The following is a 19,311-nucleotide window of genomic DNA, read 5'->3' on the forward strand; positions in this document are numbered from 1 at the left end:
TAACAGCAGCAACAGACACAAAATCAGCTGTTTCCTCCCACGCTGTCCTAACAGCAGCATGAACACTCGGGGTCACAGCTGTCGGTCACATGACCACCAGCATGGAGGGCACTACCAGCCTCAGACAGCAGCATCACATACAGGTGTGGAGTAGGTATCACAGGTTTGTTTCAGGGAGAGAAGGACGATGATAGTACCTGAGCTAGCTTTAAAATGTCTGACCTCTTTCAGGTTTAAACTCTGAACTTTAACACAACTCTGCAGAAAGTTCAAACCAGAGTTTAAAGAGCCTCAGTGACAGAATAAGACGTAGAATCCTCTCCATGTAAACACTCAGACTAAACCAGATCAGCCTTCTCCTCCTCTAGAGGGCACAGAGGATCTGATGAATATTAATGAGCAGGAGGAATGTGGAGAGATGAGAGGAGGCGTCTGTAAACACAACTGCTTCATTATGAGGCCGTCCATTCTCTGGATGTTTGACCACGGAGGCTGGAGGACGGCAGGACCAGGCGTTTAACTGTTATAAGACTTAAAGTCGAAAACACCTTATCCTGATCTCTGGATCCTGAGTGGATCTAATCCTGATCTCTGGATCCTGAGTGGATCTTATCCTGATCTCTGGATCCTGAGTGGATCTAATCCTGATCTCTGGATCCTGAGTGGATCTAATCCTGATCTCTGGATCCTGAGTGGATCTTTGTTTCATATTCAGAGATCTAAACACAAAGAGTGGTCCTGGTATTTATAGAAAGTTTAATATGAAACAGATTTGGACAACCATGTTTTCTGTAGCAGACTTTAAAACTTTTAAACTTCCTGTTTCGTGCACTCCAGACTCTTTACAGCAGGGGTGTCAAACTCAAGGCTCGGGGGCCAAATCTGGCCCGTAGTGCAGTTACACCTGACCACCAAGATCATATCCTATTCTTATTATAACTGGCCCTAAAACATGAAGTCTGCAGACTTCCTCCAGTATAAGAATGTTAACTTCACCTTGATGATTTCAAATGAAGTCATAAAAATGTAAAAAAAAAACCAAGTCAAAATAATTAGATAAAAAGAAATGTTGGAAAATAATATAGTTGTGTTTTTCATTTCATATTCTAAAACTTTCATTGCACAATTATGACTTCAATCCATTATTTTGACTTTTTATCTCATATTATGACCTTTTACATTTATAATTTTCACTTTTTATTACTTTTTATTTCATATTTTGACCTTTTATATTTATCATTTTCACTTTTTAGCTCATATTTTGACTTTTTACATTTATAGTTTTCAGTTTTTATTTCATATTTTGACATTTCCAATTTATTATTTTGACCATTACTTCATATTTTGACCTTTTAGGTGCACCATTTTAAATTTAAAGTCATTTTTTGCCTTAAAAACACGATTGTGACTTTCTTTTTTATATATATTTGCCTTTTGAAAGCACTATTCTAACATTTAATTTCATGTTTTGACCTTTTGAGCTAATAATTTTGACCTTTTATCTCATACTTTGACCTTTTCAATGTATTATTTTGGCTTTTATCTCATATTTTTTCCTTTTAGGTCCACAGTTTTAAATTTTGAGTTGTATTTTTGCCTTAAAAACATGACTGTGACTTTCTTTTTTTATATATTTGCCTTTTAACCCTTTGAACCCGGAGTCTGTTTTTCTCTATTTATCTTTTGCTCGAAAATTGCGTACCCATAATAAAATGGGTATGTCTCTGCAACCACAAGGTCTACTTGAATAATCCTGGTGTCTTTGTAAAGGGAACCCTTTGAGATGTGTTAATATGAGTATATGTAATACTGATGTAATACTGGGGAGTAAATGAAGATGGCACACAGCAGAAATGTAAAACACATTTCGTTTTAAGGTGAAGATCGTGTGTTCTGCATGAAGCGTCGTAGCTGTAGAGCCAGAAATATGGCGAGTGGGTTAACACAGCCGAGCTGTACGGAGTTTGATATGTCCTAATTCATTTAGTTGTTATTTGAGTTGTGTTTGGGGCATGTAAAAAAGGGTTATATAGGAATGTAGCCCAGGTTCTGCTGTTTAATTTGATCACTATGTTCTTTCATGATTAGTGCATTATTTCACACTGTTTGCCAATGCCTAAGTTCCCCAACTGGGGGACCTTAGGGTTCAAGGGGTTAAAATCATTATTTTAACATCTAATTTTGTGTTTTTGACCTTTTGAACTAATAAGTTTGACTTTTTATCTCAGATTTTGAGCCTCATAACTTATCATCTTGACTGTTTAAATCTCAAAATCATTTATCAGTGCTAATTTTTTCCCCATAATTTATAACTGGCTAAAAATGAGGCTGACAGTTAAATGTGGACCCTGTCAGACCCTCATTCAGACCTTCATCCAGAATCACACCCCGGCTTTAGAGGGAGCTACATACCCATACACAGCGTCCTGGTACCTCGACATGTCACTAAGGTGGAAGTCTTACAGATGGCTCAGCCTGTAAGGATTTGGGTTGGGAGCCAAAGAATCTCAGGTTCAGGTCCTGGTAGGACCAAGTCTGTTACATACAGACTGATATGCTAAGATCCATGGACTCTACAGGCTGATATTCAGAGCCTTTACTTCGATTGGTTCTTAAGCCACTGCATGTGAAAAACAACGCTCTAAACATGTAGCAAAGATTTTTAAACTCATACTGAGGCCAGTTTTTGGAATTATGATTTAGCTGACAGAAAGACATAAATAATGCATGGAGCATAAGACGTTACAGGGTCTGTTCTCTCTGAGAGGAGCTGAAGAATCATAAAACTCCTTCATAGAAATGTATAGACTGGTTCTGTCTGTTCAGTGAGAATTGGAGCCTCCTGGATCTGATCCTGGATCAGTTTGTCATCCAGACAGAATCAGTCTGACGTGTCTCTACAAGGACGGCGCTCTGGTTGGGACAGACAGAAATCAAACCTACATGCTCACTTCTTCACAGAGAGAGAGCCTGAGGAGGAGCTGAGCCTCTGAACCTCCATCAGTCAGCTGTACCATCACTGATATGAGCGGAGAAACCCTGTAACCACGCCCACCTCTGACGGCGAGCATCCTCAGACAGAAGCAGAGTGATCTTAAGTAAATTTGGGACACAATGATCTAATTATATCTGAACTGGGGACAGCTGGAGCTAACCGCCGCAGCATCCGTTAATGAGGAGGAGCAGCCGAGTGCACGCAGCCGGAATGATGTGATCCACATCCACAGAGACGCCGCCGCCGCACGGGTGACCACGGGGCCCAGAAACACTCCACACGCTCTGTGGGGCCTGTTTGGGTGACCTGGACTATACTGAGACAGTCTGCAGGGACGAGGTCAGCGTCTGGGATCAAACATGACATCACTGACTTAGAGGGAGGAGCCTAATGTCAGGAAGTGTGCAGTGACATCACAAGGTCCTGAGTTATCTATCCAATCTTTGTCCTGCTCTTACCCAGGTCCAGGTCCAGGTCCAGGTCCAGGTTCAGGTCCAGGTCACAGTAGCAGCAGGATAAACATCCCAGATATTCATCTCCTCAGTGACGTTTACCTCCTCCAAAAGAGGGATCCAGACCAAACCAGATATATAGTCCTCCTTCAGGGAGGTCTAGAGGAGGTCCTGGACCAAACCAGGTATAAAATCCTCTATCAGGAAGGTCCAGACCAAACCAGGTATATAGTCCTCATTCAGGGAGGTCTAGAGGAGGTCCTGGACCAAACCAGGTATATAATCCTCTATCAGGGAGGTCCAGACCAAACCAGATATATAATCCTCTATCAGGGAGGTCTAGAGGAGGTCCTGGACCAAACCAGATATATAGTCCTCCTTCAGGGAGGTCTAGAGGAGGTCCTGGACCAAACCAGATATATAATCCTCCATCAGAGGGATCTAGACCAAACCAGATATATAATCCTCCATCAGGGAGGTCCAGAGGAGGTCCTGGACCAAACCAGATATATAATCCTCCATCAGAGGGATCCAGACCAAACCAGATATATAATCCTTCATCAGGGAGATCCACAGGAGGTCCTGGACCAAACCAGATATATAATCCTCCATCAGGGAGATCCAGAGGAGGTCTCAGACCAAACCAGATATATAATCCCTCCAGTGAGCTCTAGGTCTACCTGAGGTCTCCTTCTGGTTGTCTGGAGGACCTCCAGAGGGAGGTGACCAGGAGCCATGCAGGAGTACCAAACCAGCAGCCAAAGTAAAACTTTCAAACACCTGTGATAATGTTTATGTTTGAGTTGACATAGTTTTGTGGCCGTTTTTACCAAAAACTCTCTAAATTCAGTGAAACCGCAGAAACCGTACCCATCTGTTACGATGTATAGCCTAGCTTCCTGACCAGTACAACCACAGTCCTTCTTAAAGGAGCAATGCTCACTAAAATCACTGGAGGCCAATGCCACTACTACCTCATATGACTCAACTTAAAAATCCTAAAATATCCCTTCAATCATGCCGGGACCACCTCCCCATCAGGCCCTGGCATGGTGCTTTCCAACAGACTCTTTACCTCAGTATGTCGGCATAACTTTGGTTGTTACGTGAAAATCTAATTCTAACAACCTCAGAGAAGACAGAGCTGCAAGTCCCAACCTCCAGATTATTGTTGCTCCAACTAGGGGGACCTGGTCTCCTGGTTTGGACCCAGAGAACTAGACCAGTGGTCACCAACCTTTGCAGACTAAAGATCCAGAATGAGGCTAACAGAGAGGGCTGGATCTACCTACACACATCCACCGAGGGAAAAAAACAACATACTTAATTTTAAACTTTATAACGGATCAAAACAGAAACTAAATCACAAATTAATACTGAGATTTCAAACTACGCAAGGTTCCATGTTTCTTTACCGTGAAATGAGCAGGAAAATATCAGTTTAATTCTGCTTTAGAGATTTTACAATCTGCAAAACATTCAATTGTCTTTTTTTTTATACAGCAACTGCGTATCAGACTCAGACGCCCCTTAATGTCTGCCATCCCTCAGGATTCATCCGGTGTTCTCTACCAATGCAGAGTTTAATGGATGTGACAGAATATACGACAGACTGGAGAATATAACAGCTACAATTCAAAAACCATTTTAGTTCACTGACACTAGATAAAAATAAGCTTAACCCCCCCAAAAAACAACTAAAACTGTATATTGCGCTTACAAAACTAACTAAAATAAAATACAAAAGGAGACAAAATATTCTTAGTTTTAGTCTTTGACACAACCAGACTGACCGGCACCGACACCAGAGTCTGGGGAGAGTAGGGACCCGTGCACACAGACATGAAAACGATACATTGCTGTTTCGTTTTGAAAAAGTTTTCCATAAAGACGGTAACGTTTCAGAAAATATCTGCGTAAACACAGAATCACTGAAGATGACTGAAAACAATGTAGTGCATGTGCCGAGCCTGTATGTGGCGCTGTAACGCTGCCCCGGAAATGCACGAAAAGAGAGAAGAAGATTACGGAGCATGCGCCGTTATTGTTTTGGACAGACCGTGCAGGCGCCTTAAGAGAGCGACGTTATATGTGACGTAATCGCTCCAATAAAGATGCAGTTGGCCGTCCACACGGAGATGAAATAGTAGTCGTTTACGGAGTTATGCACTCTGGGACCCGGTTTCAAAAAGTACCGTTTACAGTCACCCAAAACTCTGTTTCCATGTGGATGAAACGCCGATACGACAAAAAAAACTTTTACATATTCTCCTGAGTTCCTTTCCGTGTGTACGGGGCCTCATATGGCCTGATCTGATTGGTTAAGACTTCACACAGCGGTAGTTTTATGTCTGGAGTTGTATACAAACATCATCATTAAGTAAAATGAAAAGAAAAGAGAAGCCTGTTTTAATCTGTTTCTAAAAATGTATGACGCTCACTCAGCCCCAACATCTATCAAAAAACCTAAAACTCATAAAAACTCAACTAAAACGAAGCATTTTTGCAAAGTAGAAACATAACTAAACTAACAAACCAGAAGTCAAAAATAATAAAATCAAACACAGAAAGAGAAAACAAAATAAAATAGAAACTAATGAAAAATCCAAAACTATTATAACCTTGACAGAGAATCTCACCAGCTGATGATCTAAACCCCTGGTTCTCAGCTGGATGACACTCAGGACCCACCATACAAATATTTGATACTTTTCAACCAATCAGATTTTTTAAATAAAAAATTCCCAGTTTGTAATTCAGGCAGAACCACACACAGAGGAAACCAGCATGTTTTAGGTGGTGTTCACACCTGATAGTCCGGGGACTCGGTCCGTTTTGGAACAGAAATGTTAACATTGTTGCTCTTTCCTTTGGTTTGGTTCGCATTCACACTGCTCTCTTTGGTCCAGCGGAACAAAGCATCTGAACACCTACAACCTCTGCCCGCTAGGGGTGCTGTCGCCACAAATGGCGACAAAGAAGAAAAGAAGGCGTAGAAGAAGACAAAACTCCTTCTGCCGGTCTTTTCTTCCACATAGACAATGAAAAACACAGAATTTACGCTGTCTTGTGGTTTCTGCTCTTGCATTTCGGCATTATGAGCAGCCAGTAAGGCGGTGAGCTGCCCAGCGTGTCGTCCTTTACACGAGACGAATAAATCAGCACGGACTACGACACGTTGCCATGGATACCCAGACGCCGAGGGAGGTACCGACATGTATTTGAGCGCATAAATCACATATAAATCCACATATCATTACGGTTTATGCCTCATCCTGCCTTTGGTTCACAAGTTGGTCTGCTCTGCGTTCACACCTCCAAAGAAACGCACCAGGGTTCGTTAGGGAGCGGACCGAGACCCCTGTTCCAAGCGGTCCAGAGTCCGCTTGCTTGGTCCGCAAGTTCAGTTCGTGTGAGCGTTCACACCACTCGAAACGAACCGGACCATCCGGGACCAGAGTTCAGTTAAAGCTGACCAAACAGCTCTGGTGTGAACGCTCCCTTAAAGAATTTCTATAAATTTAAAGCACAGAAGATGAAATTTTTCTTTAACCTGAAATTTGTGCCAAAAAAAAAAAAAACAGTTTACACCTTTTTTTGCAGCGTAGATGTAATACATTACATGATATTCAATCATACAAGTGACACATTTATTTAGAATAGTCTAAAAAAACTATTTTCCTCATTTTTGTTCATTTTTTATTTAATATGAGAATGGTATAAAAATTAACACTCCCTTCAATACAAAAATTCATATCTGATTAGCAACAGAGTCAAAATCAGCACAAGACCTCATTATTATTATTAGTATTAGTATTTTATCCCTTGTTTAATCTAGTATTATGTTGGTTATAGTACAGCATGTTTATTGCTTGTGTTTGTTCAAAGTAACAGAAGATGAGGAACTTTAGAAATAATCACAAATCAAATCACAATATTGGAGGAAAAAACTGCAATTGTTTATTTTTCCAAATCGTTCAGCCTGATTTGTGACCACCGAAAAGGGCTCCACGTCCCACTTTTGGGTCCCCACCCACCAGTTGAGAACCACTGATTTAAACACCAGCAGCCCCGCCCACTCTGCAGGGATTTTCCTGCTGCATTAATTCAGTCTGATAACTGAAAATGTGTGTGCTCACACACTCAGTAATGAAGCAGCGGTTAACTGAGCTGCAGTCATTCATAATAATTTACTGTTTTAAAGCTGGTAGTTCTGATGAGGACAGAGGTCTGGACTATCAGAGTCACTTTAACTTTAATATTCACATTATCACTCTTTAAACAAACCAGACAATAACAGATAAACGTAGAAATAATCAGAAAGAAAACTACATTTTAGACACAATAAAATACAATTAAATCTCCTACAATGGGCTTTAACTGTGACTTCCTGCTTTTACTTTAAATCATAATAAAAAATCACAGTAATAAAAGTATAAAGCGGAACATTTTTCAACTTCAACTGATTGTTTTTCACTGATATTTCCGGTTTTTTAATAAACAGTTTTAAACCGTATTTATTTTTACACTGAACAGTGAAATATAAAATTAAACAGTTAAAAAGAGCTTCTCTTTAAACCAAATGTCCTCATCTCTACTCCGCTACAGCCTACAGCAGAGTTTCTGATCGCTTTAATCGATGACTGATCGATTCGATCGGCCTACGGTGGCCGTGAGTTCGGCTGAGCTCGGCTCATATTTTCGGTGTTTTCCGTTAAGAACTCCTGAATCTCGGTTCGTTTCTGATGTCGGGGCTGCAGGTTGGAGCGGGCGGAGACTTCTCTCAACTTCACGCGAGTTTCACCAACAACACCTGCTTTAAAAAGCCGAGCTGAGAGCGCGCGAGGCTGCAGGTAAGAACACCTGGAGTCTGATTATTTCACCTGAAAGAGACCAGAGAGAGAAAGACTCACCGAAGAGGTCCATGAGAGCTCATCTAGACCAGGTCTAGACCGGTCCTCCGAGACTTTACTCCATTCAGACCCAGAACGGCTTCACTAGGTCAACGGACTACATGCTAACAAAACCACTTCCGCTCCGGACTTTCAGAATAAAGGTCACACTGAGCCAATAGAAGAGAGATCTAGTTAATATTTAACCAGTTTATGTCACCAAGGTAATTTAGGAGGAAGCTATGGACAAGATTTTCTACCTTTAATGTTTAATTTTACATCATGAAAAAAAATTAAATATGAAACAAAATCTTTCATTGAAGTTGAAAAATAAATTGTCTTTTTTATCTAATTTCATATTTATTGAGAACAAAACTGAAAACTACAAAAAAGAAGGAAAGAAGCAGAATGTTTCTATAAATAAAGTCCTGCTGTGCTCACGCTGTAGCGCCATTATAAAGGCTGATCAAACTGCCAGCCAATCAGCAGTCAGCACACCAGCTTTGAGAATTAAACTGAACTAAATTCAGCATCTTTGACCATCAGTGTAAAAAACTCTGCAGCTGCGGTCGGTCCTCCTTGGTGGTAAAATCACCCAGACTTCTGGGACGTCCCAGGAGAGGTCAACCCCCTAACTTCTCTCCAGGTTTCAGTGATAAACGTTTAACTTTTAATCGCTGCTGTATCAAAAGTCAAAATGCGATCAGATCAATATCAGCTGATCAGACTCATCAATGATTCTCAGTAATGGCAGTGAAAACATCAGGACGTCCACATTAACACTCAGACTGCCTCATTCTTCCATTAAAGTGTAATTATTACTGATTTAAACACGTTCACTGATCTACAGACCGTCAGATATCAGACATTTGTAGATTATTGGTGTTTTATTGACTCCTCTCCTACTCCATGTACTGAAGAATCCTGTTTTTATAAACACACCACTGAATAGAAACGCCTCACCTCGTTGTCACTCAGGTTTTGTCGTTAAATTAGAGTTAAACCCTCTAATCCGGACTGATGAGGTCTACTTATGCTCATGTAATTTAGCATCATTAGCGTCTGTGTCTCCAGGCTACGGCGGCGCACGCTCCTGCTTGTTAAACTGATTTATTGAGCCGTTTGTGGACTGAGTCCAACTTTTCAGAGGCTTTTATTTTGAAGGGTTGGCCTTGAGGATGTGAGGGCTTTATTGTGGCGGTGCAGACAGGTGGAGAGCAGACAGGAATGCAGCAGATCCACAATGAGAGAGAGCTTCACCTCAAAAAGAAGCAGAACAACTGAGGACACAGAGGACGAAAATAATCCACTTATTTTATTCATTTAGCATCAAAAAACAGAAACCTCGACTTATTACTCATTTAAAGTGGAGTGATTAATTTTATTTTTGTTTATCCTTCACATTAAAAGGCTCTAAACCATAAATAAGATCCTACAGTTGTGTTTGAATTTGACGGACTGCTCCTTTAACTCTAAATGAGCCTCTCTGGGTCAGGAGCTTTATGACACGCTGTTTTGACACGCCGATCATTTACCAGAAACCAGTGACCTCATTTAGTGACATCATGACCTGCATTTATAGAGACCGTCTGAGGAGGAAAAGGAGGATGAGGAGGAAGAGGAGGAAGAGGAGGATGAGCTGCAGAGAGTTCAGACAGCTAATGACGGTCTGTCAGCGCTGTAGTTAGACCGCACCAACAACAGCGGACTACAGCGACAGTTCAGACGCCGTCACTGCTGCTGATCATCCCTCCCTGGAACTAACCTCGGCCAGGTGACCAGGTTCAGGTCTAGTAACCTGATCTGGATCTAACCTCGGCCAGGTGACCAGGTTCAGGTCTAGTAACCTGATCTGGATCTAACCTCGGCCAGGTGACCAGGTTCAGGTCTAGTAACCTGATCTGGATCTAACCTCGGCCAGGTGACCAGGTTCAGGCGCTGTCACTACTGCTGATTGTCCCTCGCTGTAAAACTGGAGAGAACGGAACAAAAGAAGAGGAAGAGGAAGAGGAAGAAGAGGAAGAACTGGGCTATAAACCAGAGTCAGATGTCCTGTTTTATCATTCTACTTCCCTGTCAGACTTTTGACCTCGTCTGTCGGTATCATCACACCCTTTTCAGAGAAAAACCTCGGCCAGGTGACCAGGTCAGGTCTAGTGACCTGTTCTGGATCTAACCTCAGCCAGGTAACCAGGTTCAGGTCCAGAACAGCAAAAACAGAGCATCAGAAATCTACCAGAAATAAAACCAAACATAAAACCAGTTTAAACCAGATTCACTAACATCAGATTTACTATAAATCCAGAATAGAGAAGGATCAAATCATGAATTCATCCTGTGATAGACCAGTAGAATATCTAGTACTGGTTCCAGTTCATACCCAGTCTCAGTTCCTGGATAAATCAGTATCAAACATTCGTCTAAAACCGGATTTAACAGAGTTTCAAACCCAGTGTGAATCCAGTCATAGCACATGGTCCCAGTATACGCCATACACCGCAGAAAAATCCAGTAGAAATCAAACCTTCAAACCTCATTATACCCAGTAAAAATACAGATTAACCCCTAAACCCCAAAATAAACCCATCATCAGGTCTGGTTTAAACTGGACTCAAACCCAGATCAAGACCCGTTAAAACCCGCATCATCCCAGTTAAAGTCCACCTTAAAGCCTGGTGTGGTTCCAGTGTGAAGTCCAGAATAAATACAGCAACAACCCAGTATACATTCTGGATCAAACCCAGATAAATCCAGTATAAACCCTAGAACAAATCCAGTTTCAAATCCAGTGTGAACCCAGTAAAACAGAAAGTCAGAGAGGTAAATAAATCCACTATCAACCAAGGAAAATAAATCCAGTGTCAAGCCAGATATGAATCCAGTATGAAACCCAGAAAAAATCCAGTATGAAACCCAGAATCAATCCAGTATAAAACCCAGAATAAATCCAGTATGAAACCCAGAATCAATCCAGTATAAAACCCAGATTAAATCCAGTATGAAACCCAGATTAAATCCAGTATGAAACCCAGAATCAATCCAGTATAAAACCCAGATTAAATCCAGTATGAAACCCAGAATCAATCTAGTATAAATCCCAGATTAAATCCAGTATGAATCCCAGAATCAATCCAGTATAAATCCCAGATTAAATCCAGTATGAAACCCAGAATCAATCCAGTATCAAAGTAGCTCAAACTTAGAGGTAACCCCAGTAAAAACACGTTTCTAAAACCAGTAAAGATCCAGGATGAAACAGAAAAGGCCTTACCTGACACGCCAGCCTGGGAAAGCTTCAATAGGAAACATTTAAGAAAAGGCAGAGGGTTTGACAAAAAACTCGGAGTGTGATTGGATAAACGTTCTGTCTGTCACATCTCTACGGGCCAAACAGAGCAACAAAACATGTGATGTAGCCGCTACTGAGCGGCGCTTGCGCTGGATCAACGCGAAACATGGCGACATGTTAGTACTCGACTTTTATCGTTTTTGAAAAGAAAACAGCTCACTGCTGTTCTTTGTTCTTCTTCTAACGAAGAAATGTCGTCAAGTTCTGATAAAACTGGCGCTTTAGCAGCATCCATGCTGAGCTCTTCCTCCATAACTGCACCAGCTCTCGCTGCTGCTTGTTTACGTCACGACACTGCAGTGCCTGAAAGTACTGCCCCTCGTCGCTGATTGCTCCTGTCACTGGCTAACCGGGCCCAAACGGTTCAGATGGGAGCTTAACAAGATGGATTCACCAGTGAAAAACAAGGAAACGGGCGAATCCATCTGCTTTGCAAGGTTAGAAAAGGCCATGATAAACCAAGAATTTATGGAATTTCAATTCAACTCACTTTGAATCCTGTAACAACAGAGATTTACACCCAGGCTAAATCCAGTATTAAACCCAGTATAAACCCAGGATAAATCTAGTATATTAAACCCAGGATAAACCAAGTATAAACCCAGGATAAACCAAGGATAAATCTAGTATATTAAACCCAGGATAAACCCAGTGTAAACCCAGGCTAAATCCAGTATTAAACCCAGTATAAACCCAGGATAAACCCAGGATAAACCCAGGATAAATCTAGTATATTAAACCCAGGATAAACCCAGTGTAAACCCAGGCTAAATCCAGTATTAAACCCAGTATAAACCCAGTATAAACCCAGGATAAACCTAGTATATTAAACCCAGGATAAACCCAGTATAAACCCAGGATAAATCCAGTACTAAACCTGGTTTCATGGGGATTTAAATTCAATAAGACATGATCAGACTCAAATAAATCTGAGACCAAGCCCAGAATGGGTCCAGAATAAAACCTACTTTAAATCAGGTCTCAAACCCAGTATAAATTCTAAACCACACCAAGTAAATCCAGAATCAAACCCAGAAGAATCCGGTGAAAAATCAAGAATAAATTCAGTTTAAAAGTCAATTTGAATTTTAAAAACGCTGAGTCAAATCCGTGATCGTAAACATCAGAGCCAGGATGAAAACTGTACGAAACAAGTAATGGAACCAGCATCAAATCCAGAAAATCCCACTATAAAACCAAAAATAAATTCAGTTTTAAATCCAGTCTGAATCTGGAACAACATAAAAACCAAACCCATGATGCACACAGTATCAGACCCAGTATGAATCCAGGTTCCAGATGTGAAAGCCAGTAAGAACCCAGTACCACATCCAGTAAGGATTCAGAATCAAAATAAAATAAACCCCTCCACTATCAACTCATTTAATCCATGACCTAACAGAGAATAAATGTACTGAACCCAGTATAAACCCAATAAAACATAGTTTCAGTCAGATTTTACTCAGCATAAATCCAGCACAGTCCCAGTATGAACTCAGAGACAAACACAGTTTTTATCACTGTCAGTACCAGTATGAATCCAGTTAAAAACTACAACAACCCAGTCATAAACCAGTATGCACTGTTGATCATAAAACCAGTATAAATCCCAGATTTTAATAATCCAGTTTCATTTCAGTTCCAACACCTGTAGCACTAACCAGTATATATTCAGCATTAAACCAGTATAAACCTATTATCTAACACTCATAAATCTAGAGTTAAATCCAGTTAGATGTCCAGTACCACTCCATAACTCTTCCATATCAAACTAAAATACCTGTAGCACTAACCAGTAAATATTCAGCATTAAACCAGTATAAACCTATTATCTAACACTCATAAATCTAGAGTTAAATCCAGTTTAGATTAACTTTTAAAACAGCGGGAAATGCATTAAAGCGAGCCTAAATATGGAGCTGTAATATGGTTTAATTTAACTGAATTAAATGATAAAAACTCGGTATAAATCAATTATTAGAAACCAGTTGAACATCCTCAGGGAAAACCCAGAGTAATCCCAGTATAAACCCAGTTTAAACTGGTTGTCAGAGGTCTGTTTGTGTGGGCTGACTGGACAGATTAACATATAAATAACCTCCTCCCCCCTCAGATGAGTAAGGGGTGAGGAGGGGTGAGGGGGGATTAAGGAGGTCAGTGAATGAAAGAGTTTCTCTGTGGCTGAATGAAGGAGTGGGGGGGGGGTACTCAATCACTGATCAATAAACCGATCATTAGGATCAATCTGAATCTACGTATCTAAAACGCTCTGGTTCTTCTGGAAAGTTCTCCTCTACCTCTGCGTGAAACCTGTCCCAGACCCCTGCAGTGCAGGGTGGGAAACCCCTCAGCCCAGGCGTCCCAGCGGGGGCAGAGGGGTCAGCAGGGCTCCTTCAGACGGGCGGATGGACACTGGACGCTTTGTCCTCCAGACATTCCCCGTCCACAGACACAGAGACATTCCCACACAGAGCGGCAAAATTACAGACTGCACCCGAACGCATCATTATGGCAGAAATACTTTCACCTGACTGGATGTGGATCTGACCACGGAGCTCTGAGAGGAGACAGGCTGCTGACATAACCACTGCTTTAGTCTGGACACACTCTCTCACACACCACCAGGCGCTTCAGAGTAAAGTTTAGTCAGAGTTCAGCCGTTCTCAGCAGAGGCGTGTCCACAGAAATCATCTCATTAGTAACACAGCTAAAGGAAACTCCTGCACATAGACTCAAATTCCTAAAAAGCTGGGTCACTGTGTAAAATATAACTAAAAACAACAGTTGTCAAATCTCAAAAACCCATATTTTATTCACAACAAAACATAAACAATAGATCGGATATTTACAGGATCCAGAAACAGCGCCGTCTTCTCTGGACCAAAGCTCATTTAACATGGACTGAGGACACATGGAAAACTGTTCTGTGGTCAGAGGAAACCCTGGACGCCGTGTCCTGTGGACCACAGAGGAGAGGGAGCATCCAGCTTGTTCTCCTGGCTCAGGTCTAAAGCCTGCATCTCTGATGGTATGGGGTTGCATTAGTGCCTATGACGTGGGCAGCTCTAACATCTGGAGAGGAACTATCAATGCTGAAAGTAGAGAGAGCTTTTAGAGCAACATCTGCTCCATCCTAAAAACACCTCATTCAGGTAGATGTCTCCATTAACCATTGTTTTATTTTTGCCACTTTAAATTATTTTTGCCACTTTTTACCTGCTTTTCACCATTTCTCCACCCATTTTTGCACTATAGATCAATGTATGCCATATCTAACCCATTTTTGCCACATTATCATCAGTTTACACTATTTTCACAACTATTTCTGCCCCTCTGTGCTTTTATTAACTCAATTTTTGCCACTTTTTAACTGCTCTTCACCATTTTCCCACCCATTTTGCCCCTTCAAATCAATGAATGCCTTTTGTAACCCATTTTTGCCATATTTTTTTCCACTTTTAAAGCTATTTTTGCCACATTTTAAATGCTTTTCCCCATTTATGTGCCCATTTTTGCCTTTTTACACCAATTTATGCCACTTTAAACAGAGAGAAATAAGGTTTTAGAGCAACATATGCTCCCATCCAGACCTTGACTATTTCAGCAAGACCATGCTAAACCACATACCACATCCATCACAACAGCATGGCTTCACAGGAGAAGAGTCCACATTACATTTTACACAGCCACCCAACTTTTTTGGAATCGGGGTTTGTTATGGCTTTGCAGCAGATGAAATGTAGAAAACATAGAACCAGACTGATACAAATTCTCCTTTTTTGTTCCAGGTAAAGTGAGATTTGTTCAGCGGTAGCCTGGAGCTCATCTCTGCAGAACTCCAGGATGACTCCAGGAAAACTCTGGAAATCCCAGTTTAGGAATCTAGACCAGTAAACGCAGAGACAGACAAACACACCCTGTCACAGTTTCAGCGGCTCTGCTCTGCTCTAATCTTCACTTTCTGGTTTCGGGGTGAAGTAATCCACGGCACCGTCATCTGTTTGGTTTGTTGTCATGGCGACAACACACCCTCTCCACACATCCCTGCCCTTACCTAGCATGGTGGCGCCCTCTGCTGGGAAGTCTGGGAACTGTCCCTCTGAGGGGACGCTGACCGTCCTGCGGAGACTCCGAGCCTTGGACGAGTCTGTAGGACTTTCCTGAGCATCGCCCACCGCCTGACGGGGGAGGAGGGGGGAGAAAGGCGGGGTTAGTGCGTGGTTAAGGCTCATAATCCCTAATTTGAACCCTCAAGAAATATTTGACCATGATTTTATAATTAAATAAGCAGCATTGCTGCCTGTGTAAATAAGACATGTTTGGCCATATCAGCCTCATTATAGATGAACATTAACAACAGAAACACTGACTGACATTTTCTAAAGATTTATTTTTGGGCTGCTTTGACTCGCTTCAGGACTAAAAAGAGGTAAACCAGGATGAGAGAGCAGGGACCAAGGGGTCACCAGTCCCTGATCAGCATAGCATGCCCTGTAATCCAGGAGTGTCAAACTCAAGGCCCAGGGGCCAAATCCGGCCCATGGTGCAAGCTCTACCCGGTCCACCAGCTATTTTTATTATAACTGGCCCACCAGTATGAGGTCTGCAGATTCCCTCCAGTATAAAAATGTAAACTCAACCTTGATGATTTATAATATCAATGTTATGTCATAAAGATTAGAAAAAGTAAACAGTAAAAATAACTGGATAAAAAATCAGGAACGTGGGGAAGAAATTTGTGTTTTCTCTATATTTTCAATTTTGCATCTCACAGTTATGACTAAAAGTTATGGTTTTGACTTTTTATTTCATATTTTTATCTTTTAGATTTATGATTTTAAATTCAAAATCCTATTTTGACCTTTTAAATACATGATTTTGACTTTTATCTCATGTTTTGACCTTTTTCAACTCCTAACTTTAACTCTTATCTCATTTTTTAAATCTTAAAACTCATGATTTTTAATTTTATTTAATATTTTAACACTTGAAACTCATGATTTCAATGTTTACCTCATATTTTGACTGTTAAAAGTCATGATTTTGAATTTTATCTCATCTTTATTACCTTTAAAACTCATGATTCTTAATTTTATCTCAGTTTTTAACCTTTTAAATTCATGATTTTGACTTTTATCTCCATTTTGACCTTTTTCAACTCCTAACTTTAACTTTTATCTTTTTTTTAACCTTTTAATTTTTAACTCATATTTTGACTGTTAAAAATCACAATTTTGAATTTGATCTCATTTTTTTACTTTTAAAATGAATGTTTTCAGTTTTCTATCTCATATTTTGCCTTTTAAAAACATTATTTGGACCTTAAATGTCATGTTTTTACCTTTTAAAACCATGAGTTTGACTTTTTATCTCAGATTTTGAGTTTTCAACTTATCATGTTCACCTTTTAATCGCAAAATCATTTATCATCAGTGCCAAGGTTTCACCCCCATAATTCCTTCCTGGTGAAAATAAGGTTGACATTTTATGGTTGAATAGCGACCCTGTTAGGTCCTAAGGTTAGACCCAGGTTCAGAATCCGACCCCTGCTGTGATTGAGTTTGACACTCCTGCTGTAATTATTCATTTTGAGTATTTCAAAAGTATTTTTGTGATTATCTGACTCTCCCAGCCCTCCTGAGAGTTCTGACCTCTTCATCCTTGTTGAGCAGGATCAGCTGGCTGTCAGTCAGGATGCAGAACTTCCTCTCCCAGGCTCCACTGTCGGTGTACGGACTCTGACCGCAGGAGAACCGATGAGCCGGAGGACCTTTGACATCTGAGAGCAGAGAGAGAGAAGGTTAGAGAGGAAATACACCAAAGTTAAGTTAGGTTTGTATTCGTCCATCTGAATATCAGTCCACAGATCAGTCGACCTTCATGAACCGTCTCATCTCATAACTCCTCTTTCTGCTGTGGAGAACTAAAAACTCATGACTATCTCACAAGTCACACTGAGGTTTAATCAAATCATATATATTGTTAATCATAATCAATATTGTTTACTAAAGTTATAGTAGATTAAAGTCATTTGGCACCATAAAAATGCCTTATTTTGAAACTGAGATGAAGCTGGTGGACTTCCTGTTAGGATTTGGGCATGGGTCCCAGAGGCTTTTTTGTAGGTCTGATGATGACACATATGCAGACCAAAAATCATAAACCTAGGCTGAATGGTGTGCCGGGGCTGAATATTTAAAATGAAATTTAAAAAAGCATAGGCAGAAATGTTCAATTGCCAGAAGGGGGCGCTGTGACAAAGTAATGATATTGATATATGAATGTATTCAGGATCAATGTGAGATCATCCCTGTGAGGTCTGATGATAATTGACAAAAGCATTAAATAGTTCAAAGGCATTATTGGTGTATTTTCACTGCAAAAAATGTACAATAAAGTAGTTAAAGTTTGTGCCCCTATTACAGCCCGGCCCTATGGTGAAAACTCACAGATCGAACAAATTTAGATCTTCAGGTTGTCTAAAATGAGTAAAGAAATTCTGAAGTCAATCGGCTGAAAACCCTCAGACTAGTTCTTTACATTAAGAAACTTGTAAATCCCCCCAAAACACCCAAACCTTTAGCTATTTGTAGTGCACTTCCTGTGCATTTTAGAGGATGGCCCTAAGAGACTTTTTGTTTTGTCTAATCATAATAAATGTGTGGACCAATTTTCATGCTCATAGCTCTTACCCAGTCCCCTAGCTCACATTTAGTGACCCTTCATGATGGACCTGCACAGCTCCACAAAAACACCAACATTTCCACTAAAGGGACAATTTTCTGTAAAGTTTGGTGAGTTTCTGAGAATGTTAAAGCCCCAAATTAGTGATTCTTCTGACAGAAAAATGAGGCCTACAGATACAGTAGAGTCTTCGCTGACCTAGGTCGGTGCTCAGGCCCTAATAAGATCCTGCATCCCTACCTGGTTTACTGATTCACAGGCTAAAAGGATTTCAAAGTAACATGGTGATGGGGATCTGATGGTCAGAACATAAGACTGATCACACAGCTGTATCTTTAAACTGAGTTTGCTGAGGACTGTTTACTCAATAACTTTTAAGATTTAGTGAAGAAGTCACATTTTGCCCTTTGGCCTTAACATTTTGATGTCCTATCAGGTAACAGAATTTATTTCTCTTTTACAAGCCTCTACCCAAAATTCTCTTCAGTGCTGCTCAACTTTCCATATGAAACTTGACCTTTATCACATCTTAGGCACAATATTTCAGATATCACAGCTATGGTTCAGCAATAAACTGTAACTCAAACAGCAAGCTCATTGTCCTGATTGGAAAATCCTCTATGAGGCCGTTTAAAATGAGAAGAAATGCAGAATATTACTCATTGGTAACAGCATATATGAACATTTATACCAGTATTTTCAACAGTGTAAATTTTAAACATTGAGCTTTAGTCTTTCTTTTTGGGTTCATATGGATTCAATAAATTTTAAAGTGTGTTTTAAGGACTGAAGTTTTAGGTCTGAACTACATTTATATCAGTACTGGCTAAAATCAATCTGTAAATATCAGCTTTCACACAAATCAATTAACGTACCACTAAAAATAATTTAAAAACAATTAAACAAAAAACAAATGAGAAATTCCTCTGTTTACATTTA

General features: G+C 40.4%; 1 protein-coding gene across 8 annotated transcripts in view; it reads right to left on the bottom strand.

The window, feature by feature from the left end:
- Positions 1-19,311, bottom strand: part of rasal2 (RAS protein activator like 2) — a 138,256-nt gene that overhangs the window by 58,854 nt on the left and 60,091 nt on the right. For 6 of the 8 annotated variants that reach the window (XM_041802636.1, XM_041802632.1, XM_041802634.1 and 3 more), the window contains exons 2-3: positions 17,340-17,467; positions 15,743-15,866 (exon numbers count right to left, since the gene is read on the bottom strand). In XM_041802636.1, coding sequence (XP_041658570.1) covers positions 15,743-15,866; positions 17,340-17,467 — 252 coding nt within the window. Of the gene's footprint in view, positions 1-8,360; positions 8,456-15,742; positions 15,867-17,339; positions 17,468-19,311 lie in introns of those variants that run through there. The other 2 variants (XM_041802641.1, XM_041802640.1) reach the window with 2 other exon arrangements.

Source organism: Cheilinus undulatus, linkage group 13 (assembly GCF_018320785.1).
Source record: "Cheilinus undulatus linkage group 13, ASM1832078v1, whole genome shotgun sequence".
In the NCBI taxonomy this organism is placed as follows: Eukaryota; Metazoa; Chordata; class Actinopteri; order Labriformes; family Labridae; genus Cheilinus; species Cheilinus undulatus.